The 25517-nt window shown below is 37.9% G+C and overlaps 1 protein-coding gene and 1 pseudogene across 2 annotated transcripts in view; one reads left to right on the top strand and one right to left on the bottom strand.

Annotated features, from left to right (window-relative positions):
• LOC114490469 (actin-like protein 6A) overlaps nucleotides 1-25517 on the top strand; it is a 34997-nt gene that overhangs the window by 7560 nt on the left and 1920 nt on the right. For both annotated transcript variants that reach the window (XM_028504477.2, XM_036017722.1), the window contains exons 2-13: nucleotides 1841-1917; nucleotides 2087-2261; nucleotides 7253-7353; nucleotides 8500-8597; nucleotides 15502-15596; nucleotides 15893-15999; nucleotides 16355-16444; nucleotides 17744-17805; nucleotides 18469-18583; nucleotides 18733-18813; nucleotides 22393-22488; nucleotides 25214-25300. In XM_028504477.2, coding sequence (XP_028360278.1) covers nucleotides 1841-1917; nucleotides 2087-2261; nucleotides 7253-7353; nucleotides 8500-8597; nucleotides 15502-15596; nucleotides 15893-15999; nucleotides 16355-16444; nucleotides 17744-17805; nucleotides 18469-18583; nucleotides 18733-18813; nucleotides 22393-22488; nucleotides 25214-25300 — 1184 coding nt within the window. The remainder of the gene's footprint in view (nucleotides 1-1840; nucleotides 1918-2086; nucleotides 2262-7252; nucleotides 7354-8499; nucleotides 8598-15501; nucleotides 15597-15892; nucleotides 16000-16354; nucleotides 16445-17743; nucleotides 17806-18468; nucleotides 18584-18732; nucleotides 18814-22392; nucleotides 22489-25213; nucleotides 25301-25517) is intronic.
• Nucleotides 11909-12765, bottom strand: LOC114490649 (annotated as a pseudogene).

A 25517-nucleotide genomic window follows, 5' to 3' on the forward strand; every position in this document is an offset into this window, starting at 1 on the left:
TGGCAAGCAGTGTGACAATACTAGTTATCATAGCACCTACCACTTACAGTGCTTGTTATGTGCAGGTACTGTTCTAAGTACTTGCATACATTAAAACATTTAACACATTTAATCATTATACCATCCTGTGAGATGGGAACCTGAGGCAGAAAGGTTAGTAAATCTCCCACCATTACATACCTAGTGAACATTATGATTAGTATACTTTTATAATCTATGTTGCTTTTAGAGCTGCTTTCTAGAAGATAATGTGTAATTTCTATCTATGGACAGTTTCAATTTTAGTGATGAGTAAGTTGCCCATAGTGGTTATTCCAGTTTACAGTTTTTACTAGCAGATATATAAAAGCTCTCCTTTATCTACATTTTTGACAACACATGGTCTTATCAGACTTATCAATTTTTGCAGATTTATTGGGGTAAATAGTATTTCTCTATTATTTTTAATGATTGAACAAATTCCTTCTTTAAAAATATCTGCCTGGAAAATCCAAATGCTTTGTTTTAGGAACCATACTGTTTGGGCTGAAGTACTTTTAAACTATAATTAGAGGCTGTACTTTGAATTTAACTACCTTTTCCCCTCAACATTAAACGTTCTTTCATAAAAATCTTTTTTTTTCCTAAAAAATCTTTAAAATGTGTAAACTTTGATAGCTTTTTTTTAATGATTTTTCCTTGGCTTGCATTACTATACCATAAATTCTTATTCTTCAGGTACCCTGCTTAGGACTTTGCTGAGTTTATTCTCTAATTGGATGGAATATTATTTCCCTGATGTATGAAAAAATTATACCAAAGTATACTAGATATCTTCCCTTTGCCCTTCGAGACCCACCCACCACACATTTCCACCCTCTCTGTGCCCTTGAACACTGGCCCATGTAGATTAAATCAGTGGGCTCCCTTGACCTCTGCTGTGGCCAATGGTAGGGTACCCATACTTCCTGCTTTGTGACTCTTGTCCTGGTACAATTATTAATTAATATGGACCCCTTTCACATTCGAAAGTAGCCCAGTTTGGATGAGAAATATGAGAACATCCTAGTCCATGGGGAGAGGAAGTAGAGAGGTTGGCATGTTTATTAGCCTGGTTCCTTTTTCTAGGAGCCAGCCACCCCTTCAGTGAAGGTCACGGCTCCTGTCAGGTAGCCCTCCAAACACACAACTCTCTGGGTTCTGAACTAAGTTTCTTCTCCATTTCTTCAATTCAAAGAGTGCTGACAGATCTCTGATATTATAAGTCCTAGGGTACCATACTGTTTTTCTTATTTTCCTGTATTGTGACCTATATCTTTCTAAATAGTCCCTTAAGTGAACTCTCCTCAAATTACCCAATTTTAGTTTAGCATCTCTTTCCTGGTTGAACGTCTGATATACTGTGTATGATATTATGTTTTATTTCTTTTATTTTTTTAAGATTTTATTTATTTTTTTAAAGAGAGGGGAAGGGTGGGAGAAAGAGAGAGAGAAATATTAATGTGAGGTTGTCTCTCGAGTGTCCCCAACTGGGGACCTGGCCAGCAACCCAAGCATGTGCCCTGACTGGGAATCGAACCAGTGATCCTTTAGTTCCCAGGCCGGTGCTCAATCCACTGAACCATGCCAGCCAGGGCTGACATTATATTTTAATTAAATGAATCTTTAGTTTAAGGTGCATTTAAAATAAAGCTAGGTTCAAGGTAGTAATAGTATGAATGTAACACCTGGTTTAATATTTATAGAGCTTTCATGTACATTCTCATTTTGAGCATGTTCATTTTGAGCATCTTAAGTACTTTTAAAATTTCCATATGCTACTGGTAAGTTTTTAATATTAATTCTTTTCTCATCTCTTCAGATGAAGTTGGAGCCCTTGTTTTTGACATTGGATCCTATACTGTGAGAGCTGGTTATGCTGGTGAGGACTGTCCCAAGGTAAGTGTAATGTTAGAGTTAATGGGCTATGTAAGGGCCATTCATGTAGAATTAAATTCCTGCAGAAATACTGGCTCAAATATGATAAAAGACATTAGTTTGGGGAGAAAGACAGGAGTCCTTGATAAAAGCAGCTAACACTAGCATGTCATGTTTTTGACTCTTACAGGTGGATTTCCCCACCGCTATTGGCATGGTGTTAGAGAGAGATGATGGAAGCACGTTGATGGAAATAGATGGTGATAAAGGCAAACAAGGCGGTCCCACCTATTACATAGATACTAATGCCCTGCGTGTTCCCAGGGAGAATATGGAGGCCATTTCACCACTGAAAAACGGGATGGGTATGGTTTTGTTTTCCTACATAATTGATTATAAACACAGGGTATACTGGGTGCATGTGTTAGATGTAAAGTAACAGCTTCCTGTGAGTTGAACATCAGTAATTTTTTTTCATTCTACAAACTGATGCACCAGATACTGAGAATACAAAGATGCATAAAACACATTTCTTTTCCTGAAGAAACTCATAGATAGGAGGCATAGATGTATATATACAAAAATGTGGGGTAAGTGCTATATAGCTATGTCTGATAATCAGTAGGATTAGGGAGGAATGGCATTAATTCTGTCATTGGGTGTCAGTGATGGTTTTCACAAAGGAGGGAAGTTTTGAACTGAATCTTGATCAGTGAATAAGAATTGGCCAGACCGACAAGAACAGGTAAAGCAGAGCAGCCAGCATGTGTGAAGAGATGGAGTTGTGGAAGGAACTTACATGTTTAGAAATGTCATCAGTTGTACATATGGCTGCAACATGTACACATGTTGCACATTGAGTGCCTTATGGCCAGATGCAAGGAAGGTAGGCCAAGAGCAATCATAAAAGGACTCATAACCCATGCCAGGGGTGTATTAAGCTGGTAATAAGGGTAACCCCAAAGGAATTTAAACAGAGGTGTGAAATGTTCATGTTTGCCAGCTGAAAAAATCATTCTAAGAGCAATATGTAGTCTAGACTGGAGGAAGGTACTATAGACAAGAGGTTTAGTTAAAAGAGTTAGGAGTTCAGTGGAGAAATGAGTATTTAAATCGTAACACTGAGCCCTGGCTGGCGTAGCTCAGTCAGTGGATTGAGCGCGGGCTGGGAACCAAAGTGTCCCAGGTTCGATTCCCAGCCAGGGTACATGCTTGGGTTGCAGGCCATAATCCCCAGCAACTACACATTGATGTTTCTCTCTCTCTCTCTCCCTCTCCCTCTCTCTCCCTCCCTTCCCTCTCTGAAAATAAATAAATAAAATCTTTAAATCGTAACACTGATGGTGGTGATCCTGAGGTGGCTTTCAGAGATAATCCAGAAGCAGTAGGTTTTTAAAGTGATTGATTGGATTGGTGAAAACAAGAATTGAGAAAGTTTCTTAGATTTTTTATTGGGATGACTGAGTTAAGAGTACCATGCATTGAGGTAGGACTAGAAGGCATAAAACAAGTTCTGTGGTCTTAAAAGCTAAGTGAGTTGCTAATATCTAAGTTGCTAATACCTGAAATTCAGTTCTTGACTGGAAGGACTACAGGACTCAGTGTATAGTTGTACTGAAGGCTCTGATTGTTGCACTGAAATGATACAAACAAAATCAGTAAGGGGAAAAAGGGGACATGGAGTGTAGTCCAGAGGAAAGCAGTACAGACTTCCAGGAGTCTTCACACAGTGTAGTCGTACAGGATGTGCTTAATTCCTCCAGCACTGAGTTATAACCATATGTGTGTTATTCACTAGGGGAGCTCATTAGACATTTAATCCCCAAGATTTTTACTAGAGGTTGATTACGTAGGTACCCTGTGCCTTACAAAAGCCCAGACGCCCAAAAGGAAAGAAGGTGTTCATCATAAGCCACATTCTTTGTACAAATGCTTAGGCACAATGAGCTACTCTCATCATGTAGGGAACGTTTTATGTCAGTGCAGGGAACTGTTCACCAGTCAAGTCCCCAGACTCCTACAAAGCGTCAACCTTGTAGCAGGTCTTTCTCAGTACTGCTGTGTTAACTCTTTCTGCACAGCAAGGAAATGAATTTGTTGAGTTCAAAGTGTTTGAACAAAGGTGCTGATGTATATCGTAAGCAGGTTAGAAAGTTTTTAAGACATGAAGCTGCATTATATTACTGAGTTTGTAATAAGAGAACGGGATTGAAGATGGGGCTCCTTGTGAAAACTTGTTTTGTATTTAATGAGTAGAGAAGGAGAGGTGCCCATGAAGGTGAATGTGAGGGAACTTAGGGATGTAGGAGAAAAATTCAGGAGGACAAGAAAACTCCTGGACAACTTAGAAGTCCAGTGATTCTCATTGTTCACAGCTGTGACATTCAGATGTACACTAAGAAGGGGAGAAAGAAATGAGAACAACTAACAAAGTCTGCTGACTAAAAAATATATCCTGCTAGGCCTGTGGATATATGTTGTATATGACATTCCTTCTTTGCACTGTGGCAGAAAAAGTTTGTAAACTCTTAAGTAGTCAATTTAGAGAGGTCAAGCAAAATTGCAAATACGAAGCATTCACTGGATTTGCACATTAAAAGGTCAGAAGTAATTTAAGCTAATAGTTTTTTTTAAAGATTTTTTAAAAATTTATTTTTAGAGAGGGAAAGGAGGGAGAAAGAGAGAAACATCAATGTGTGTTTGGTAGGGGCCATGGCCTGCAACCCAGGCATGTGCCCTGACTGGGAATCAAACCTGTGACACTTTGGTTCACAGCCTGTGCTCAATCCACTGAGCTACGCCAGCCAGGGCTTAAGCTAACAGTTTTAATGGAATGTTTAGGTGGAAGTAAAATTGGAGACATATTCTATTATTATCTGAATTTTTTTATGTCCTTAATTTTATTTATTCAAATAGACTATAAGGTTTTTAAAAAAATATGTTATTAATTATGCTGTTAAAGATGTCCCTGTTTTCCCCCTTTGGCCCCCTCTGCCCAGCACTCCCATTCCCTCCAGCAGTCCCCCTAGTTTATGTCTGTGGGTCATACATGTAAGTTCTTCAGCTTCTCCATTTTCTATACTATTTTTAACATCCTCCTGTCTATTTTATACCTACCAATTATGCTTCTTAATGCCTGCACTTTTTCCCCCATTCTCCTCCTTCCCCTTCTCAGCTGGTAACCCTCCAAATGATCTCCATATCTATGATTCTATTACTTTCTGTTAGTTTGGGTTCTTTTTAGATTCAGTTGTTGATAGTTGAAAATTTGTTGCCATTTTAATGTTCATAGTTTTGATCTTCTTTTTCTTAAATAGGTCCCTTTAACATTTCATGTAATAACATTTCATAATAACAGTATGGTGATGATGAACTCCTTTAGCTTTTCCTTGTCTGGGAAGCACTTTATATGCCCTTCCGTTCTAAGTGTTAGCTTCGCTGGGTAGAGTAATCTAAGTTGTAGGTCCTTGCTTTTCATCACTTTGAATACTTCTTGCTAGCCCTTTCTTGCCTGCAAAGTTTCTTTTGAGAAATCAGCTGATAGTCTTATGGGAACTCTTTTGTAGGTATCTCTCTCCTTTTCTCTTGCTGCTTTTAAGATTCTCTCTTTATCTTTAACCTTTGACGTTTTAATTATGATGTGTTTTGGTGTAGTCCTCTTTGTGTCTATCTTATTTGGGTTTCTCTGTGCTTCCTGGACTTGTATGTCTATTTCCTTCACCAAATTAGGGAAGTTTTCCTTCATTCTTTTTTTCATATAAGTTTTCAATTTCTTGGTCTTCCTCTTCTCCTTCAGGCACCCCTATGATTTGGATGTTGGTGTGCTTGGAAATGTCCCAGATGCATCTTATAGTATCCTCATTTTTCTGAAAATAGGTTTCTTCTTTGTGTTCTGGTTGAATGTTTTTTTCTTCCTTATGTTCTAAATCTTTGATTTGAATCTCAGCTTCTTCCCCTTCACTGTTGGTTCCCTGTAGAATTTTCTTTATTTTATTTATTGTAACCTTCATTTCTTCCTTTATATTATTGCTGTGCTCATTGAGTTCTTTTGAATATCCTGATCACCAGTGTTTTGAATTCTGCATCTGATAGGTGAGTTATCTCCATTTCATTTCATTCTTTTCTTGGGTTTTGTTCTGTTCTTTCATTTGGCCATATTTCTTTGTCTCCTCTATTCAGCACCCTCCTGTGTTTGTTTCTGTGTATTACATAGAACTGCTTTGATTCTCCTGTCTCAGCAGTATGGCCTATTGTAGAAAAGGTGGCTGTAAATTAGGTGGGGTTGAGCCTTAGGTTATCACCAGGCTGGGGCATCCCACTTTACCACTTCGTGGTTCTGTGTGTGGGGAGGGCTCGGAGAGGGGCCAGGCTATTGCCTGGCTTCTGGAGGTTTGCCCGGCATTCCCTGTTTCCATTCTCTTCACTCACTCCCTGTATGTGACTGGCGTCCTTCCAGCTGTTGCCCTGGTGCTGAATCCTAGAGTGGGTGGGTGGGTGTATGTTTAAGGACTGTGTGGGCCCTTTAAGTGGGGTTTCCTGAAAATCTGGTAGTTTCTTCTGCCATTCCAATCCCTACTGGTTTTTATAGCTAGAAGTTATGGTGACTTATCTTCCTGGCGCTGGAACCCTGGACTGTGTGGTCTAGACTGGGGCTGTGAAAGCTTGCTCCCAAGGTATCTCTCCTGATTTTTATCAACCACACATGAATATTGGACCACCTGTTCTTCTGCCATTGCTACCTCTCCACGCCACACCGTGTCTCATTGACACTCTGCACATGTTCACATGTCTGCCTCTTCTAACTATCTGGATAAATGTGGCTTCCTTAAATCCTTGGTTGTCAGACTTCCGTACAGTTCAGTTTTCTGACAGTTCTGGGTGTTATTTGTTTTTGAGGTTTAGTTGTAATTCTTTCTATGATTGCTGGAGGAGGCAAAGCATGTCTATCTATGTCTTCATCTTGCCCGAAAGTTTCATATTGTAAGGTTTTGAATGTCAGGCCTACATCATACAGTTCTTTCCTTTTACCATTCCCATAAGGCATACTGGGCCTCTAATAAGTACTTGTTGAGTAATATTTATGTGGTACTGTAAGTCTATTATGCACATTATTTACATTTGGCACAGGTCTTGGGGTTGCGACTCTATTGGAACTGCAGGAACCAAGAAAAGCTTCTATATCTAGAAGCAAAGATGATGTCTACATAAAGTACTATGTTAGGAAGTAGAGCTGTGTAATAAGTAGGTTCTGTGTATTAAAGTATTTAATGGTAAATCTTAGAAAAAAATCTCTCCAAAAATGCTGTATTGATCTCCAATTAAGCAGTGTTTTCAAGGTATTGATTTTATATTCTAGTTGAGGACTGGGATAGTTTCCAGGCTATTTTGGATCACACCTACAAGATGCACGTCAAATCAGAGCCCAGCCTGCATCCTGTCCTCATGTCAGAAGCACCGGTAAGGACAAGGCTTGCCTTTCTAATGTTTCCTCTCCCTACCCCGGCCCATCCATTTGAAAAATTTTTTTTGGCTTTAAAGTAGCTTAGAAATTTATATTTTGATGTTTGAAAATTAGGAGAAGAGGGATTAATTTTTAAATAATACTATAACTTTTATTTCAATAAATAAAATATTCGCAGAATAATATCAGAGCACCCCAGTGAGTTCCGGTGGTTATTTATCTATTTTTTCCAGGGATTTACTTAACAGTAGAATCCTTGGGCTGCTTCCCATTTTGGTTTATGGATTGTCCCTTGTGCCACAAGTGCAGTACATAGCTGCTTTTATACTCAGGTGTCTGGGAGAGATGTTGAATGAGGGCTGCAAATTGGTAGACTGAAGCCTCTTGTGAAATAATAAATTATCAATCTACTGTTATTATAGTTAACTTCTTGGTGTTTTTATGAGTAGCAGGTATAAGTGGGAGAATTTGGTGGTTTAAAAGTCACGCTTAGGATTTTGATCACCAGATTCACTCTTAAGATTTTTTTTAGAGGGTTTAATTTGGCATTCTTTAATGGAACTTGGGAAGTTCAACTGTGTTTAGCATTTTTGACATATCTCCTACTTTTTTTAATGTTTTATTATTTATGCTGTTACAGTTGTCGTATTTTCCCCCTTTGTACCCCCCAGCCTGCCCCCTACTTCTGTAGTCAGTCCCCACACCATTGGCCATGTCAACAGGTCCTTCATGTATGTTTTTTGTGTAATGCTTTCACCTTCTTTCAATCAGTCCCCCCCTCCCCTCTCCCCTCTTACAGCTGTCAGTCTAGTCCATGGTGCTGTTAAGATTTAATAATTCTTTATAAGAATCTTAATTTTCCTTAATTTTCTAGAATACATAGCAGCAAACAATTTTATATACTAAATAATAACCAAGTTTTAATTTGTATTTAATTTATTTATTAAATCTATTTATAAATAAATAGAAATGTATTAAATATAATAAAGTTGTTATTATGAAGGTTATTTGCCATGGTATTTTATTCTATTTTTAACATTTTACATATTTGTTAATATAGTACTGTGGTGAATCTTGACATAAATCAACAGTTTAGTTTTTAAACAACAAATGACTTGCTTTTCTTTTTTCTTCTTATCCAGTGGAACACCAGAGCCAAGAGAGAGAAACTGACAGAGTTGATGTTTGAACACTACAACATCCCCGCATTCTTCCTTTGCAAAACTGCAGTTTTGACTGCGTATCCTTGAAAGACCAATGCTTAGCTTTTCTGTAAAGGTAGATGTGGTATTCCTGAAGATGATGCCCCAGCAGGAAGACATGAGCTAATTCCTGCTTGTTCAGAACTTTGGGTTTTTTCTGTCTTGCTTTTTAGCTACCCATCTTTTAGTATTTCTTATTGGAAGTGATATACCAGAAAATATGAGAGGGGAAGGGAAAGGTGCACTGAAATCCCGCTCATTAACAAGGTTATTAAGGATTTTGTTTTTTGAAGGAGAATGTGCATAGGAGGGAGTGTTGTGTCCAATTGGTGAAGATATAGTTCAGAGACTGTCATTTCCTCCCTCTCCTCCAATACCATAGAAAAGTAGAATTGGCTATAACTTTACTTAATACTAAATTACTAGATAGTTTTTGCAAGCATATAAAGGGACAGATATAGAAATATGCCCTCACCTCAAAGAATTTGTAATGTAATATTCTTGTTAGAAGCTAAATAATAGCTTTTAATATTACTTCAAAATAACCATTGTCAAAAGTCATAAAGAAGTACATGATTAATTTGAAATTTTTGTGTAGTAATTGTGGTAGTTCCGTAGAGTAGTATAGTAGCCTGGCAACCTTTATTTATTTTAAAAAAATGTAAGTTGTGTTATATGGGAGAAAGAGCCCTTTATTTAGAGATCAAGTTGGAGTGTTTACATTGGTGTGATCTTGAATTAGGTATTTAAAATCTGAACTTTACTTTTACTCATCCTGCATATCTTCCTGGGTTGCTATAATATACAGGTAAATTTTACGTGAACATGAGGATCAGTCTGGTAACTAATCTAATATTTGTCAGTAGTGCCATGTCTTAGAGATGACTTTAGCAAAAGTGTTGAAGTGAATGGTAAAGCATTTGTGTCATGATTTAGTTTATAGTTGAAGATTTATGTTATACTTAGGAGTTGTAAAATAGGTTTAAGCCTGAATGTAGATATAAAAAATATTATATATAGCCCTGGCTGGTGTGGCTCAGTGGATTGAGTGCTGGCCTGCAAACCAAAGGGTAGCTGGTTCGATTCCCAGTCAGGGCACATGCCTGGGTTCTGGGCCAGGCCCCCAGTGCGGGGCACGTGAGAGGCAACCACACATTGCTGTTTCTCTCCCTCTCTTTCTCCCTCCCTTTCCTTCTCTCTAAAAATAAAATCTTTAAAAAAAAATATTAGATATAAAAAAATGTGAACTCTAGAGACCCACTGAAGGTTTTTCAGTAGAGGACAAGAGTACTGGTAGGCTCTTTGTGTGCATTATTTCATTTAATTTTATGTTACCATATTAGAAAATGAAGTCAACATAAGCAAGTTAGTTCAAGTCCATAATTTAAAGATGGCTGTCCCCAATTTGAACATAAGTCTTTGGCTGCTTACTTATAAATAAATTGTAAACAGAATTGGCATTGTTTTATTTTTTTAATCTTTTATTCTAGAAAATTTCTAACACAAACAAAATAAAGTAGAATGTTGAACCTCCATAGTAAGTTCATCATCCAGGCTCTACAATTTTCAACACATAGCTAACTTACACTAGCTATAACCCTACCTTTCTCCCTCCCACCATGATTTTGTAGTTAATCCCAGACATTATTTAATTTTTATCTGTAGAAATTTCAGGATGTATATATCTATATAGGATTTTACAACATTCTCTAAAAATGATTTAAAAAAGATGTAACCACAATTTTTAAAAGGCTTTTAATTATTATTTATTTTGAGAGAGAGGGGATGGGAGAGAGAAAAAGAGGGAGAGAAACATTGACATGAGAGAGAAAGATTGATCAGTTGTCCCTTGTGCACCCCAGCCAGGCACCAAATCTGCAACCCAGGCGTGTGACTTGACTGGAATGGAACCGGTGACCTTTTTTGCTTTGGGGTCCATAGGCAACCAACTGAGCCACACCAGTCAGGGCTGTTTTCTTATTTTAAAAATGTTTAGTGTGTTTAAATCAGGACCCAAACAACAAGGGTCATACATTGTATTTGTTCAGTGACTCTTAGGTCTCTTTATTAAAAAATTTTTTTTCTTTTATTGATTCCAAAGATGGGAAGGAAGGGAAGGTCAAAGGGAGAAAAACATACTATGTGAGAGAGAAACATCATTGGTTGCTTCTTGCATGCGCCCCCACTGGGGACTGAACCTGCAACCGGGGCATGTGTCCTGACCTGGAATCCAGCCTTCGACCTTTCTGTTTGAGGGACAATGCCCAACCAACAGAACCACACCAGCCAGGGTTTAGGTCTTTTTAAGTGTGTAGTTTCTATTCCTCCTCCCATCCCCTATTTTTTTCCTTTCAAAATTTCTTTGTTCAGGGAAGTAGATTGTTCTGTAGAATTTTTCACATTTGTGAATTTTCCTGACTAGCATCATTCCTAGCCCAGCAATTCTTGAAATTTTTATACCCAGAACTTTTATATATATATACACACACACACACACACACACACACACACACACACACATACACATTGTATCTAGCAGTATTTACAATGTTGGAAATTGAAACAGAAACTTTAAAACCATATTTGCTTAGTATTATTTTAAGTAAATTAATATAATAAGTATTATATATCAATGAAAAAATACTGTTTTTTAAACCCCCCAAATTAATGAGAAGAGTATTACGTTTTTTTCAAATCTCTTTAATGTTGGACTTAATGGCAGAAGTTGAAGTCTCATATCTGGCTTTTGCATTCAGTCAGTTGTGTGTCACACATGACATACTCTCTAGAAAACTCCTCTATACACTTATGAGAGAATGAGTAAAAAAGACAAGTAACATTTTAGTGTTATTCTAAAATTGTTTTGACTTTTCAAATATTATGGCCTCAGGTTTCCTTTACAGTTAAATTTACTAAAAACTTCAAAGAGCTTATTTATATGTGTTATATCTATCAATATTATTGTTTGACAAAACTAAGAATTTAACATTTATTGGTTTATTTTAAAATAACAAACTAGACCTATTGTTAACATAAATAACATTTTTATGAAAATAATCATTATATTTTCTAGCCCTGGCTGATATAGTCAGTAGGATTGGGTGGTGGCCTGCAAACTGAAAGGTCGCTGGTTTGATTCCCAGTTAGCGCAAATGCCTGGGTTGCAGGCCAGGTCCCCAGGTGCAGGTGTGTGAGAGGCAACCTATCACTGTATTTCTTGCACACTGATGTACATTGATGTTTCTCTTCCTGTCTTTCTCCCTGTCTCTCTCTCTTTCAAAGTAAATAAAATCTTAAAAAAGAGAAAATAATATTATATTTTCATATTTTTTTGTAAACCTGGGCCAGTTTAATGTTCTTTACAATAAAATAGTTTTCTTGATGGCTACAGACACGTAAGCCATTGTAGTAATTGTAGTATGTAGAAACATCACAGTTAGATTTTCCTGATTGGTGCATAGTCTTCAATAATTACAGGGAGTTATGTGTATGAAACTTCTGCCAGACCAGTAAGACTGCATTTATACATCCATCATTTCCAGGATTATTGGTAACCTGGGCATATTTCCCCCAAATAACCTTGCCTCCTTGGGTCACAAGACCCAACTCACTTACATTCATCTTGATGACGGTACCTTTGGTAATAACACCCAAAGTTGTATAAAGCAGGGATGAGGGATTCTTCTTTACATCAAGTATTGGCAGGCAAAAGGTGGCTTTCAGTTCAGGATGTGTTACATGGGCCTTCTTGAAATGTAAGCCCACTGGCCTGATGAATCTTTCATATTTCAGTGGTTTTCAAGTAAAGCTATCTCCGACAAAGCAGACTTTAGTAACCATTTTAATACCTCTGTTTCTCCCTAGGCACGAACTTAGGGCAGAGGGATTTCCCATTTTCCCGCTTTCTCTTTTTGTTTTTTTTCAATCATATTAGAAAGTACTGTTTCTCTTTTCATGCATCTTGATAATCTTCATTTGTAGTTTCTCAGCATGGCGCTGTTTATGGTAGAGCTTAGCCTTCAGACCAATCATCTTTTTTGCCTTCTTTCAATGTTCATAAGCCTCTCGACCTTCTTTTTTTCTCTTTTTCTCATGGTAATCCAAACGATATCCATAGCACTTACGGTGTAACTCAATATACTTGTTTTGTGGCGTGGTTACAGCTGCCAGGCTGCTGGGTGCAGTCCTCTGCACAAGAAGAAGTGGTCAACTTTTGGGTCTCATAGACCCAGGAACCAACTCCCTGTGACAATAATTGCATTTTCTAAAATGAAAGTATTAATGAGAAGAGTAGCATTGTTTCATCTTAATTGATATCTGGGTTCTCATATTTGCCAGCCACCGACAGGCTCTGTCCTCTTGACACCTTAGGCTAGTGGGATTATTTTCTGCTTCCCAAGCTATATACTCCTGGACAATGCACTTAGCTTAAAATGTGGCAGAATTACAGAAGTCATGGATATAGCTCTTGTTTTTCAAAAGTGGATTAATCTCTGTTCTCTGTTCTCATTTTTGTTGATTCCCCTTAAGTCCTATACTTGCATAGTTTAATAGTCAGCCAGAAAGATTTGGGTAGATTTTATACTGAGATTTTGGATTTCACCTTTTTCTGTAGTTCTCAAGTTTCCAACGTTCTGCCTTAAGTGTTTAGCTATTTTCCTACCACTTTTTTGCTAAGCCACGGTCATGGAACTGGGGAGCACTTTTAGGCAACAGAGTTGCACACTTGAGATTCTTACTTTGAGTTACAGCTTTATTAGAATAAATATTGGCTGGAATTTGACTGCTTTTGAATACTTTCCAGCATCTTAAAATGTTCATTTAAAATAATTTGTCCAGCCCTGACTGGTGTGGCTTAGTTGGTTGGGTGTATCCCATAAAGTGAAGGGTCTCAAGTTCAATTCCCGGTCAGAGTACATGCTTTGACTGCAGGTTCCACACCTAGTCAGCGTGCATATTGAAGTCAACCTATCGATCTTTCCCACATGATTGTTTCTCTCTGTTTCTCCCTACATTCCCCTCCCACTAAAACAAACAAATAAAATAATTTGTCCAGCCCTGACTGGGTGGCTCAGTTGGTTAGAGTGTCATCCTGTACACAAAAAGGTTGTGGGTTTGATCCCTAGTCATAGCGCATACCTCGGATGTGGGTTCTGTTCCTGGTCGAGGTGCATATAGGAGGCACTGATCAATGTTCTCTGTCGCATCAACGTTTCTCTTTCTTGCTCCCTTTCTTTCTAAAATCAATAAACATATCCTTGGGTGAGAATTTAACAATATAAATAAATGAAATAAAATAATATGTCTAGATTTTATAATTGCCATCTATAAGAGGGTCCATAAACCTTTATTCTACTTTGTAGATGGTGTTACTGTATTAGTCAGTACTAATAGCAATAAAATTAGTGTTTATATATATAGTTGAGCAGAAGTCAACAGGGTACCAGTAGTGGCAAGCATAAATCACTTTCCTGTCTTTCTGGCCATTTTTTCTCAGACTTCTTCCCTCTGGGCATCCCTACCCATTCCTTGGTTATCTGCCCTTAGGCCTTAATCTCTCTTGACATGCTCTTTCTGGCTTATTTTACCCGTTTCCTTGACTTCAGATACCAGTTAGTCAGTGAAAAATGCCATTTCATATCTGTATCAGATCTTTCATGTGAGTTCCAGGCTCTTGCCCACAAGAACATTTTCTGTTATCTGTATAAGCAGTTTAAACTCATTTTGTCCAAAATTGACTTTATCTTTTCTCCCCATCTCCTTCTGTGTATCATCATAGTTCCTCTTGCCCAGACCAAAAATCTTTCTCTTTAATCTTTATCAGTCATCAAGACCTATGCATTCCCCCCCCCCAACCATCTCTCAATTTCATTTATTTCTCTATCCACTACATTAGGTGCAAGCTGTTTCTGGGATTACTGCAACCCTTCCTCTTAATAATCTTTGTTAATTGCCAGCCAGCTTTAAGCCAGAATCGTCTTCCTCATTCGTTCCTTCATTCTTCTTCCAGGCTATACTATTGAACTACTTGTATTTCCCTGACCTCACCTGCTCTCTTGCCTCCCAGCCTTTTCTCATTTTATTCCTCTTCCCTGTGTCCTGTCCCAGGCTTATACTTGGATTTCTCAGGGATTGGTCAGGTGGTCTCTCCGTAGTACCCTCTGGGGCATCATCCTGAGCTGTTCTTTTTACAGCTTTACCTACTGATTTCTACTTCACTAAACAGGATATATCTCAGGGCAGAGACAGTTGGTTCACCTTTGTGTGTCTTCTATGCTGAAGGAATGCTGGTACCAGACTGACCTCTTTCCTTCCCTCATTTATTGACCATGAGATTCATCACTAGGCACACAGTAGATGCAGAGTAAATAATTGATGACCAAGTAAGTGGCTCCATTGCTAAACAGTGTTCAAGATGTTCTGGGCCAAGCTGTTCAGAGTGGGAACTGCCCATATTCATGGTGTTGAGTCAACCTGGATGGGCACTGCCACTCAGCTGCCACACTGCTGAACTACTTCTTGAATTCTTTGTGACATGCCATTAGTTCCTAGCTCAAAGTCCACAGCCTCCCTCTGTGCTTACCGAGTTTCTGTGGATTTCATTAAGTAAATGCTTCTCAACTTGTTATAAGCCCTTAGATATATCTCCAGAGACTCTGAGTGTGTACTTGTGTTAGTTTTGACCAACTTAACAGGACTTTCTGCGGGAAAGAGGGTTCCCCAAGTTCTTCTCACCACCAGTCTGGAAGTCAGTCCTGCCTGTTGTCATTTGTTTCTAGTCCAGAGTCATTGTTTGATACTAATTTTAAGCCCTAGATTTACTTTCACACATTTCAAGCCATAATGCCTCTGTTTACAAATGCCTTCATAAAACCTACCCTTTATAATAAACATTATTTTTAGGAGCCTTAATTCTTACTTGTCCTTAATGCTTTAAACTAGATTTGCTAATGGGCGCTCTACTGGGCTTATTTTGGACAGTGGAGCCACTCATACCACTGCAATTCCAGTCCACGATGGCTACGTCCTTCAGCAAGGTACATGTATTTAACCAGCGGGCTCCGAGACCGTGTTAGCTGTCAAGAAGACACAGACAATGAAACTGGGCTGTCAAAACATACCAAGTTCCAAATAATGTCTTTTTGAAGAGATTTTTTTAAAATGTGGTGTATAACATGAATTTAAAACTGATGCATAGCTTGATGCATGCTTTGAGGGATAGCTCTGTTAGTTCTCCTTGAAAAGAATTATTGACATATAAATCCACTGAGGACATTTGTCCCAAGGAGTTTGAACTTAATGCTGTCCTAGCCTTGTTTACTCTTTTTCATAGGTATCGTGAAATCCCCCCTTGCTGGAGATTTTATTACTATGCAATGCAGAGAACTCTTCCAGGAAATGAATATAGAACTCATTCCTCCATATATGATTGCATCAAAAGTAAGTGATGACTACTGAATTTTTGGGGTACTTTTTAAAATTATATTTTTTTATTATGCTATTACTGTTGTCAGGATGTTTCCCCTTTCGCCCCCCTCCACCCACCACACCCCAGTCCCACAGGCAATCCCACCACCATTGTTCATGTCCATGGGTCATGCATATAAGTTCTTTGGGTACTCCATTTCCTATACTGTACTTTATATTTCCCATAGCTATTGTGTGACTGCCTATTTGTACTTACATAAAATTTTTTAAAAATTTTATTGCATTATTTTCCTGAATTTTCTTTTTGGATTTATCTTCACCTCATGTTGTAAGCTCTGTTAACCTAGCCCATGCTCTTGGTACTCAGGAACCTGTGCGTGAAGGATCTCCAGCAAACTGGAAAAAAAAAGAGAAGTTACCACAGGTTACAAGATCTTGGCACAATTATATGTGTAATGTAAGTAACCATTATCCTTTTTTTAAAAAATCCAAGTATATGTTTATTGATTTTAGAAAAAGAGGAAGAGAGAGAGAGAGAGACAGAAGCATCCATGTGAGAGAGAAACACCAACCAGTCACCGTGGGTAGTTGCCCTGGCTGGTGATCAAACCTGCAGTCTTTCGCTATATGGGATGATGCTCTAAGCAACTGAGCCACCTGGGCGGGGCACCTGTATCCTCTTTGTGAAAGAGTTATAGACATATTTTTGAATACAATATGAGCACTATTTTTAATCTTTACATTTTAAATACTTTAACAGAATTAATGGGGTTTTTTTGTTGCATTATATACTTGCCAAACAAATATGTCAACAAACTTTCATATATTCATTTGGATTATTGTGGTTACACTTGGGAGAAACTTTGGTTTGCAGATGAAAGCAAGCATTATGTTATTAGGGACATTTTTTTTATTGTTGGAGAGAATGGTTTTTGTTCAAAGCAAACTCCTCATACAGCTCAGTTATGTTCTGTTTCCTAACATCAGTCAGCCATGTTAAAAAATATGTATTATTCATAGAAAAAAAGCCAAGAAGAGATTTTCTTTTTTAAAAATTTATTTCTGAACATAGGACTTACAGGGGGAGAGGTTAGTAAAATAATCTCTCATAGCACTGATATATACTAATTTCTCACAATAAAAGGATATGAAAGTCATAATTCACTGTAGCAGGGATATATCCTGTCTGACATATTTTGTACCTAAAGATAAAGGTTCTTTGTAGGTGTTCAGTACAAGGAAAAATTGTGAAAATGCTTAGCAGTTTTCATTAAATATTAGACAAAATTTATGCTTAGCAGGCCAGAGGTCAAATATATTTCATAGCAAATTTTTAAATTGTTTTATACTAATCTCATTAAAAATTACATCAAATGCAATATATCTGCATGTTTTTAATATATTTAGTTAATGAAAGCTTCTAAGTTTGAGCATATTTTTACAGTAAAAACAGTGTTTTAAAACTGGTCTTGTTATGCAAGACTGTGGTATAAGGGTTCCCAGTTTTTATCTCATCACCGTTCAGTTAGTGCTTTGATTTAACTGCTCTACATTTTAGCTGGTAATTCAGCTGCATATAATTGGGTTTCTTCGATACTCAAGAGTCCTTGCTGAACAAATTTATACACTTGAAAGTACTTACCCACCTAGGGTGAGTACTTAAGAAAAGTATTTTGGAGATAATGTTACACAGGTATAGATTGCAAGGGTAAATTCAATAACCTTGTTTCTTAAACTTTCTTGTTTTTATCCACAGTGTGTTATCCAGGATTTTCAAGCTTCAGTATTGCAAGTATCAGATTCAACTTATGATGAACAGTATGTTTTCTTATTTTGTCTATAGACATCATTTAAAAGGTCATAAAAACCTTCATACTCAGGTTTAAAAAAGACAAAAACAATCCTCTTCAAAAATTTTAAACTACTAAGGAATCAACTTACATGAAAGTAGAGTGAGAATAGGTATATTCTTTTCAAATGTTATTCCATATTGCTTAACGTAACTTTTTACCTTTTGACCCATTAAGCATATTCTGATTCTCTTTTTTTATCTAAATCAATTCCTTTCCTCATTTAGGAAGTATACAGTTTTCTAAAGATTAGTATGAAGGTTTTTTTTTTTTAAGTTTTGTTTTTGCTGTTTTTTTTTTTTTTTTAAGATTTTATTTATTTATTTTTAGAGAGGGAAGGGAGGAAGAAAGAGAGAGAAAGAGAAACATCAATGTGCGGTTGCTAGGGGTCATGGCCTGCAACCCAGGCATGTGCCCTGACTGGGGATCCAACTGGCAACCCTTTGGTTCACAGGCTGACGCTCAATCCACTGGGCCACACCAGCCAGAACTCTGTTCTTTATTTCCACATCTCTGGTTCTGTTTTGCTTGCTTGTTTGTTTTGTTGATTAGGTTCCACTTATAGGTGAGATCATACAGTATTTGTTTTTCATGTTTTTATCTTTTCTTTAATAAAGTTTAATGTTTTCAGAGTAGCCGCACAGATGCCAACTGTTCATTATGAATTCCCCAATGGCTACAACTGTGATTTTGGAGCAGAACGGTTAAAGATCCCGGAAGGATTATTTGACCCTTCCAATGTAAAGGTATGAAGGTTTATTTCATAGTTAGCCTGGCTTTTCCTGTATATCTAGAGATCTTGTATAATTATAAAACCTAGATAATACTAAAATTTTTTAGATGCGCTTTATTGTTTGAAGTTCTCTGTGTCACCACTCACTGTGCTCTGTTGCAGGGACTATCAGGAAATACGATGCTGGGAGTCAGTCACGTCGTCACTACAAGTGTTGGAATGTGCGATATTGATATCAGACCCGTAAGTCCATTCTCCTGTTTATTGTGTGAAGGTATATTTTAGGGCACCGAAATAAACTTAGATCATTATTTAAGTTGGCATCTTGGCCATGGATTTTAAAGTCCATTTTATAATAGAAAATAGGAAAGTATGAAGTACCAGAGAAGAAAAAATGTAAAACTCTAGAGCTATGGTGTCCAATGTGGTCTCTACTAGGCCTATGTGGCAATTTAAATAAAAAAAAAATTTCAAGGTCAGTTCTGCATTCATACTAGCCGCGTTATATATGTAGCTAGTAGCCACTGCAGGCCAGTGCAGATATACAGCATTTCCGTCATCACACAGTTCTTTTGGACTGTGCTGTTCTAGAGATTTCCTAAAATGTGACAAACCAAAATATCTATTATTGGTGATTCCTCTTCTTTGTTGTAGTTATCCTTTTATTTTTTTATAAGGTATTTAAATAATGCCACGTTTATAAGGAATGTAGTTTAAATAATTTCCTTAACTTGATAATTTGCTGCTTTTCAAGTTTTAAACACTGACTCCATATTATAACACCATACTGATCATTAGATTATTTCAAATTAAAACACTGGTTTTACTTTGTAGCCAACATATTGCCTCACTTTTCTTTGAGCTAATTCTGTTGCTTACAGCAAATGCCGAGGGTGGGTTTAGAAACCATGTTGTTAAAAAAGACTTTGGGAGCTGTAAAAAAGGTGTTCTTTATTTCAGCTAGTCACCTAGCAGGCATGTGCTGTTTCTAGGACAATAGGAGTAAAAGTGCGGAATCTTTTAGTGCAAAGTCAAGGCCACTTTTGGGGAAAGGCAGTTGAAGTACATTTACTGTAAGATAGTTATAGCTTTCTCTTTTTTTGGTAATATATTATATTGATTATGCTATTACAGTTGTCCCATTCCCCCCCCCCCTTCTCCCCTTCGCCCTGTAAACCCCCTTCCACCCACATTCCCCTGTTTAGTTCATGTCCATGGGTAAAATACATAAGTTCTTTGGCTTCTACATTTTCCATACTATTCGTACCCTCCCCCTATCTATTTTCTACCTACCATTTATGCTACTTATTCTCTGTACCTTTTCTCTCTCTCTCCCCCTCTCACTCCCCCGCTGATAACCCTCCATGTGATCTCCATTTCTGTGATTCTGTCCTGTTTTAGTTGTCTTTTTGTTTTAGGTATAGTTGTTAATAACTGTGAGTTTGTTATTTTACTGTTCATATTTTTTATCTTCTTTTCCTTAGATAAGTCCCTTTAACATTTCCTATAATAAGGGCTTGGTGATGATGAACTCCTTTAACTTGACCTTATCTGGGAAGCACTTTATCTGCCCTTGCATTCTAAATGATAGCTTCGCTGGATAGAGCAATCTTGGATGTAGGTCCTTGCCTTTCATGACTTGGAAAACTTCTTTCCAGCCCCTTCTTGCCTGCAAGATTTCTTTTGAGAAATCAGCTAACAGTCTTATGGGCATTCTTTTGTAGGTAACTGTCTCCTTTTCTCTTGCTGCTTTTAAGATTCTCTCCTTATTTTTAATCTTGGCTAATGTAATTATGATGTGCCTTGGTGTGTTCCTCCTTGGGTCCAACTTCTTTGGGATTCTCTGAGCTTCCTGGACTTTCTGGAAGTCTATTTCCTTTTCCAGATTGGGGAAGTTCTCCTTCATTATTTGTTCAAAGAAGTTTTCAATGTCTTGCTCTTCCGTTTTTTCTGGTACCCCTATGATTTGGATGTTGGAACATTTAAAGTTGTCCTGGAGGTTCCTAAGCCTCTCCTCATTTTTTTGAATTCTTGTTTCTTCATTCTGTTCTGGTTGAATGTTTGTTTCTTCCTTCTGGTCCACACTGTTGGATGAATCCCGGTTTCCTTCCCATCACTATTGGTTCCCTGTACATTTTCCTTTATTTCACTTAGGATAGCCTTCATTTTTTTTTTCTCTAATTTGCGACCATATTCAACCAATTCTGTGAGCATCCTGATTACCAGCATTTTGAACTGTGCATCTGATAAGTTGGCTCTTTGTTGCTTAGTTGCTTTTTTTCTGAAGCTTTGGTCTGTTCTTTCATTTGGGCCTTTTTTTTTTTGTCTTGGTGCGCCTGTTGCATAGTGAGGGGTGGAGCCTTAGGTGTTCACCAGGCTGGTGCAACCCACATCATTGTGTTGTGATGCTGTATGCAGAGGATAGGTCCGAGAGGGAATAATGCTGCTTACTTTACTCTCTGCTGGTTTACAGTCCCTTCATCCACTACCCACAATTAAATCAGACGCTTCTGGTGCTGATTCCTGTGTGGGTAGGTTTGTGTACATTCTAGAACCCTGTGGGTCTTTCCAGCGAACTCTCTTATGAGGCTGGGAGTTTCTGCTACTGCCGCCTCAACTCCTCAACAGGTGTTTTCAGTCAGTGGTTTGAGGCTTTATTTCCCCGAGCTGGGACCAGAGGTTTGTCTCACTCCCCAGTTGTTCCTACTGGTTTATCTGCATGTGAATGTGAGACTGCCCTGTCCACAATCCACTGCCTCACTGGGTCCGCCAGCCACTGCCTTGCCCGACAGTCTCGACATAGGCACGAGTCCTCTCTGCCCAGCTGCCTGTCTCCACCCCTTTTACTTGCTGGGTGAATGTTTCTTCTTTAATTCCTCCATTGTTGGACTTCCAGACAGTTCGATTTTCTGTCAGTTTTGGTTGTTTTTTGTTTTTAAATTTGTTGTCCTTTTTTTTGGTTGTGTGAGGAGGCACAGTGTGTCTACCTACGCCTCCATCTTGACCAGAAGTCCTCAGCTTTCTCTTTTTAGTGAAACTTCTTTTAACTAATGTTGATTGCAGAGGAGACTCTTTTGTATTTCATGTTCTTTCCAAAGTGAGACGATTTATGCATTTGGAATAAATTTTTGTAATAATGAATTTACCCACAAAAAAAAGCAGGCTGACATTTAACTTTCTGATACATTCTTGCAGATTAGAGATAAACATACACCCTGTAAGTAGGAATTTATTTTCGTTTGGTGAGGCCTCAGCATGTGGATGTTGTGGAAGTTCGCCATGTGGTTCTAGTGCACACCGTAGAAGAGGACAGTGGCAGTGATTTTCCGGGATTATTGTCAGAGTGTGTGTTGCCCATCACAATTATTAAAGATTCGCACTGTCTAATTTTAAATACCAGAACTTCCAGAGGAGCATTTTAAGTTGAAGGCATTAACTCTAATGCTTAAACTGTATATCTAATTAAATATTGGCAGCTATCTGCCAAAAATTATGATGGATTTTAGAATAATTGCTTTATGTTACTGGTCCTAATACCTTAATGCATATTACCATCACCTAGAGAGCTGTAAACAACTAACTCAAACCCCATCCCCAGAGGTTTTACTGAAGTGCCCTAGTCACTGGTGTTTTAAAACCTGGCTAAGTGGGTGGAATGTGCAGCCAGTACTGGGGACCACTGGATTAAGTATTAGGTCTGTGTAAAAGTATAACAACTTAAAAAGAAAGGGACATTGTAGTGGCAGACATGGTCTTACCTGTAGTTGTGTTTGCAAACTGTTGGAAACACTCTGAACTGCCTTACTTTTGTTTGCGTCCTAGGGTCTCTATGGCAGTGTGATAGTGGCGGGAGGAAACACGCTAATACAGAGCTTCACTGACAGGCTGAATAGAGAGCTGTCTCAGAAAACGCCCCCGGTAAGTTTTGTGTGTTCTTTAGTGGCATTCTTCAGTCACAGGTTTCCTCGCCACTGCTGTAATTGTATAGATAAGGTTTGTTTTTCAGTAAATTGATGATATTTTGTGTGCCTGGAACAGTATTATTTTAATAAAGTTAATATCCATTGTTAATCAAATTTTCCTAGATGGCATGTATTAGTTACTCTTGTTACTATTTGAATCTCATTTTATTCATTGATTCTATACTTAAGTACCTATAGTCTGCTAGGCCCTGGAGATTTAAACATAGTCCCTGCCCACTAAGTGCTCAGTCTGCAAGAATGAATAGACATGGTAACAATAATGGCTGTAATGTGCTAAGTGGTTCAGTGTGTTATGAACCAGGCACTCTTGGGAACACTGAGGAGCAAGTGTTTAACTGCCTGGGAGTATCAGAGGAAAGCTTGGAGAATAAGCTGTTTGAATAGGAGTTAAGTGGTTGGTAATTTACGAAGGAACTTGTAGGTGGACGGAAACCCCATGTGCACAGTAAGAAGGGAGGATGATCTATTCCAGTATCTCAAAGTGGTCAACTTGTCATCTTTGCAGAAGTGGGGAGAGTGATGTGACTTATTACATGGACGGTATATTAGTTCCTAGGTCTGCTGTACTGAAGTACCACAGAGTGGGTGGCTTAAAACAACAGTAATGTATTCTCTCTTGGTTCTGGAAGCTAGAAGTCTTGTATTTCGTATTAGCAGAGCCACACTTTCTCTGAAATCTACAGAAGAGAATCCTTCCTTCCCTCTCCCCAGCTTTAAGGGTTTGCCACCAATCCTTGTTTCCTAGATTGCAGCCACACCTCAGTCTCCATCTCTGATGTCATATAGGAATATCCCTTCGTGGGTCTGCCCTTTTCATAAAAGAACACTAGCCATATTGGATTAAGGGTGCACTCTCCTCCAGTATGACTTTCTCTAACACTTCTTAATTATATTTGCATAGTCCTTATTTCTAAATTAGATCACATTCACAAGTATCAAGGAGTATAACTCCAATATATCTGTTTCAGGGACACAGTACTATTCATACAATATGTAACCATGCCTTGTAGCTTATTAAGAGCAAACTTAAAGGATGGAGTTTGGCAGAGGACTAAAGAGCTCCAAGGTTTGTTGTAAAAAGATCATGTGAGCATTGGGAAAACTTTTAAAAGAAGAACCTAGTTTGGGGAGAGGGTAGTTTACATGGTACATTGATAACAGAGTAGCAGTCATAACCTTTACATTTTAAATGTTTATCATGTAGTTTCTTGTCAGGTGCTCTAATGTTATTTTTAAAAACTTGCTGATGGGCCCTGGCTGTCATGGTTCAGTGAATTTAGCGCCAGCCTGTGAACCAAAGGGTTACCAGTTCTATTCCCAGTCAGGGCACATGCCTAGGTTCTGGGTCAGGTCCCCAGTAGGGAGCATGGGAGAGGCAACCACACATTGATATCTCTCTCCCTCTCCTCCCTCCCTTCCCCTAGCTAAAAAGAAAATAAATAAAATCTTTTAAAAAATAAACAAAACTTTCTAATGGTTGCAATAGACCCTTACTGTACTTGTATATTTGATAGTTTTTTGGCTTCTCGTATTTTCCATATGCTCTATTTTTGTAATTGTGGTATTTAAATATTGATATATGCACAAGATTGACTCTTGCCTTACATATACACCATTCTCGGAGATACAGTGTGATCTGGAATATACCTTATAGTACCAATCATTAGATCTTAGAAAGTCTCATAATAGTGAATATAGTCATAGGTTATCAATACCAGTTAGATAGTATCCTTATTCATTAGGAGGCAATTAAAAATTAATGAAATACCTGGGGAAAATCCCATTGTAATAGATATCAACCAATACCTCATCTTTGAAAACCCATGTTTACCCCTCCTGTTCCCAGAAGCTACAATCCAACCATAGGACGTAGTCCACCCCGCCACATGTTTATTTCTGTGAAAAATGACTCACAGGATGTTTATATTTGGAATAATTAAAGTAGTGTATCAACAATTTGAGAACTATTGTCAGAAGCAAATTCCTAGGTGAAGGGTAAAAACCTCTTGGTTAAGGAAATGAGAGGGATAGCACTGAGGCCAAAAACAATGTTGAGAGAGTATGAGTGCAAAACAGGAATTCTAATTAGGAAGAAAAGCAGTATAAATAAAAAACTTACCTGAGATCTGATGTTTGCACTTTGTTTTCTAAGTGGGAGATGGCAGACAGTGTGGGGTGTGGAGGAGTAAACTGTGGTAGGGAGGGATAGGATAGCATGAAGCCTAAAAAGGCAGTAGAGAGAAAATTGAGGACTACTGAAGGGGCTGCAGGTTGGGATAACAGTTTGTTGGAAGAAATGAAGTAATATAGGATGCACTTAGCACTGTACCTGATTTATAGTAGCGTTAATTATGTTTGCTGTTGGTTATAGGATATAAAAGGTAAATGCCATACTCTTTACCATGCAGTTGTCCAAGGTTTATATAATTTTATTAAATATTACACATTAAAAGCCATAGTTAAAGCACTTTATAAAAATCTATGCAGTACTCATTTATGCCAATATAAACCTAGCTTTTACAAAAAAAAATCATGTATAATCAGTGTTTCAACCAGTCATTCAGAAGTCCTCCAAGCTGAATTTCCTAATGTGAGTTACCTGTTGTAATGTTAGTTACCTGTTGTAACTAATACTACTTACTGTTCCCTCTCAATTTTAGAGCATGCGGTTGAAACTGATTGCAAATAATACAACAGTGGAACGGAGATTCAGTTCATGGATTGGTGGCTCCATTCTAGCTTCTCTGGTGAGTAGAGAAAGTGCTTTCAAAAAGAACAACTTACTGAATGATTTAACCTAAATATACCACTGAAAATACTAACTTTAGTACAAAGACTACAAATGATGCTAGTATACCATGTACCTTTGCATTTTATAACTGTCCAGTGAGTGGAGGACCTAATAGAACCAGTTCAACATGTTCTAATCTAACAAAAGGCTTTGTTGCCTGATTAGTGGGTATT

Source organism: Phyllostomus discolor, chromosome 2 (genome assembly GCF_004126475.2).
Source record: "Phyllostomus discolor isolate MPI-MPIP mPhyDis1 chromosome 2, mPhyDis1.pri.v3, whole genome shotgun sequence".
Classification (NCBI taxonomy): domain Eukaryota; kingdom Metazoa; phylum Chordata; class Mammalia; order Chiroptera; family Phyllostomidae; genus Phyllostomus; species Phyllostomus discolor.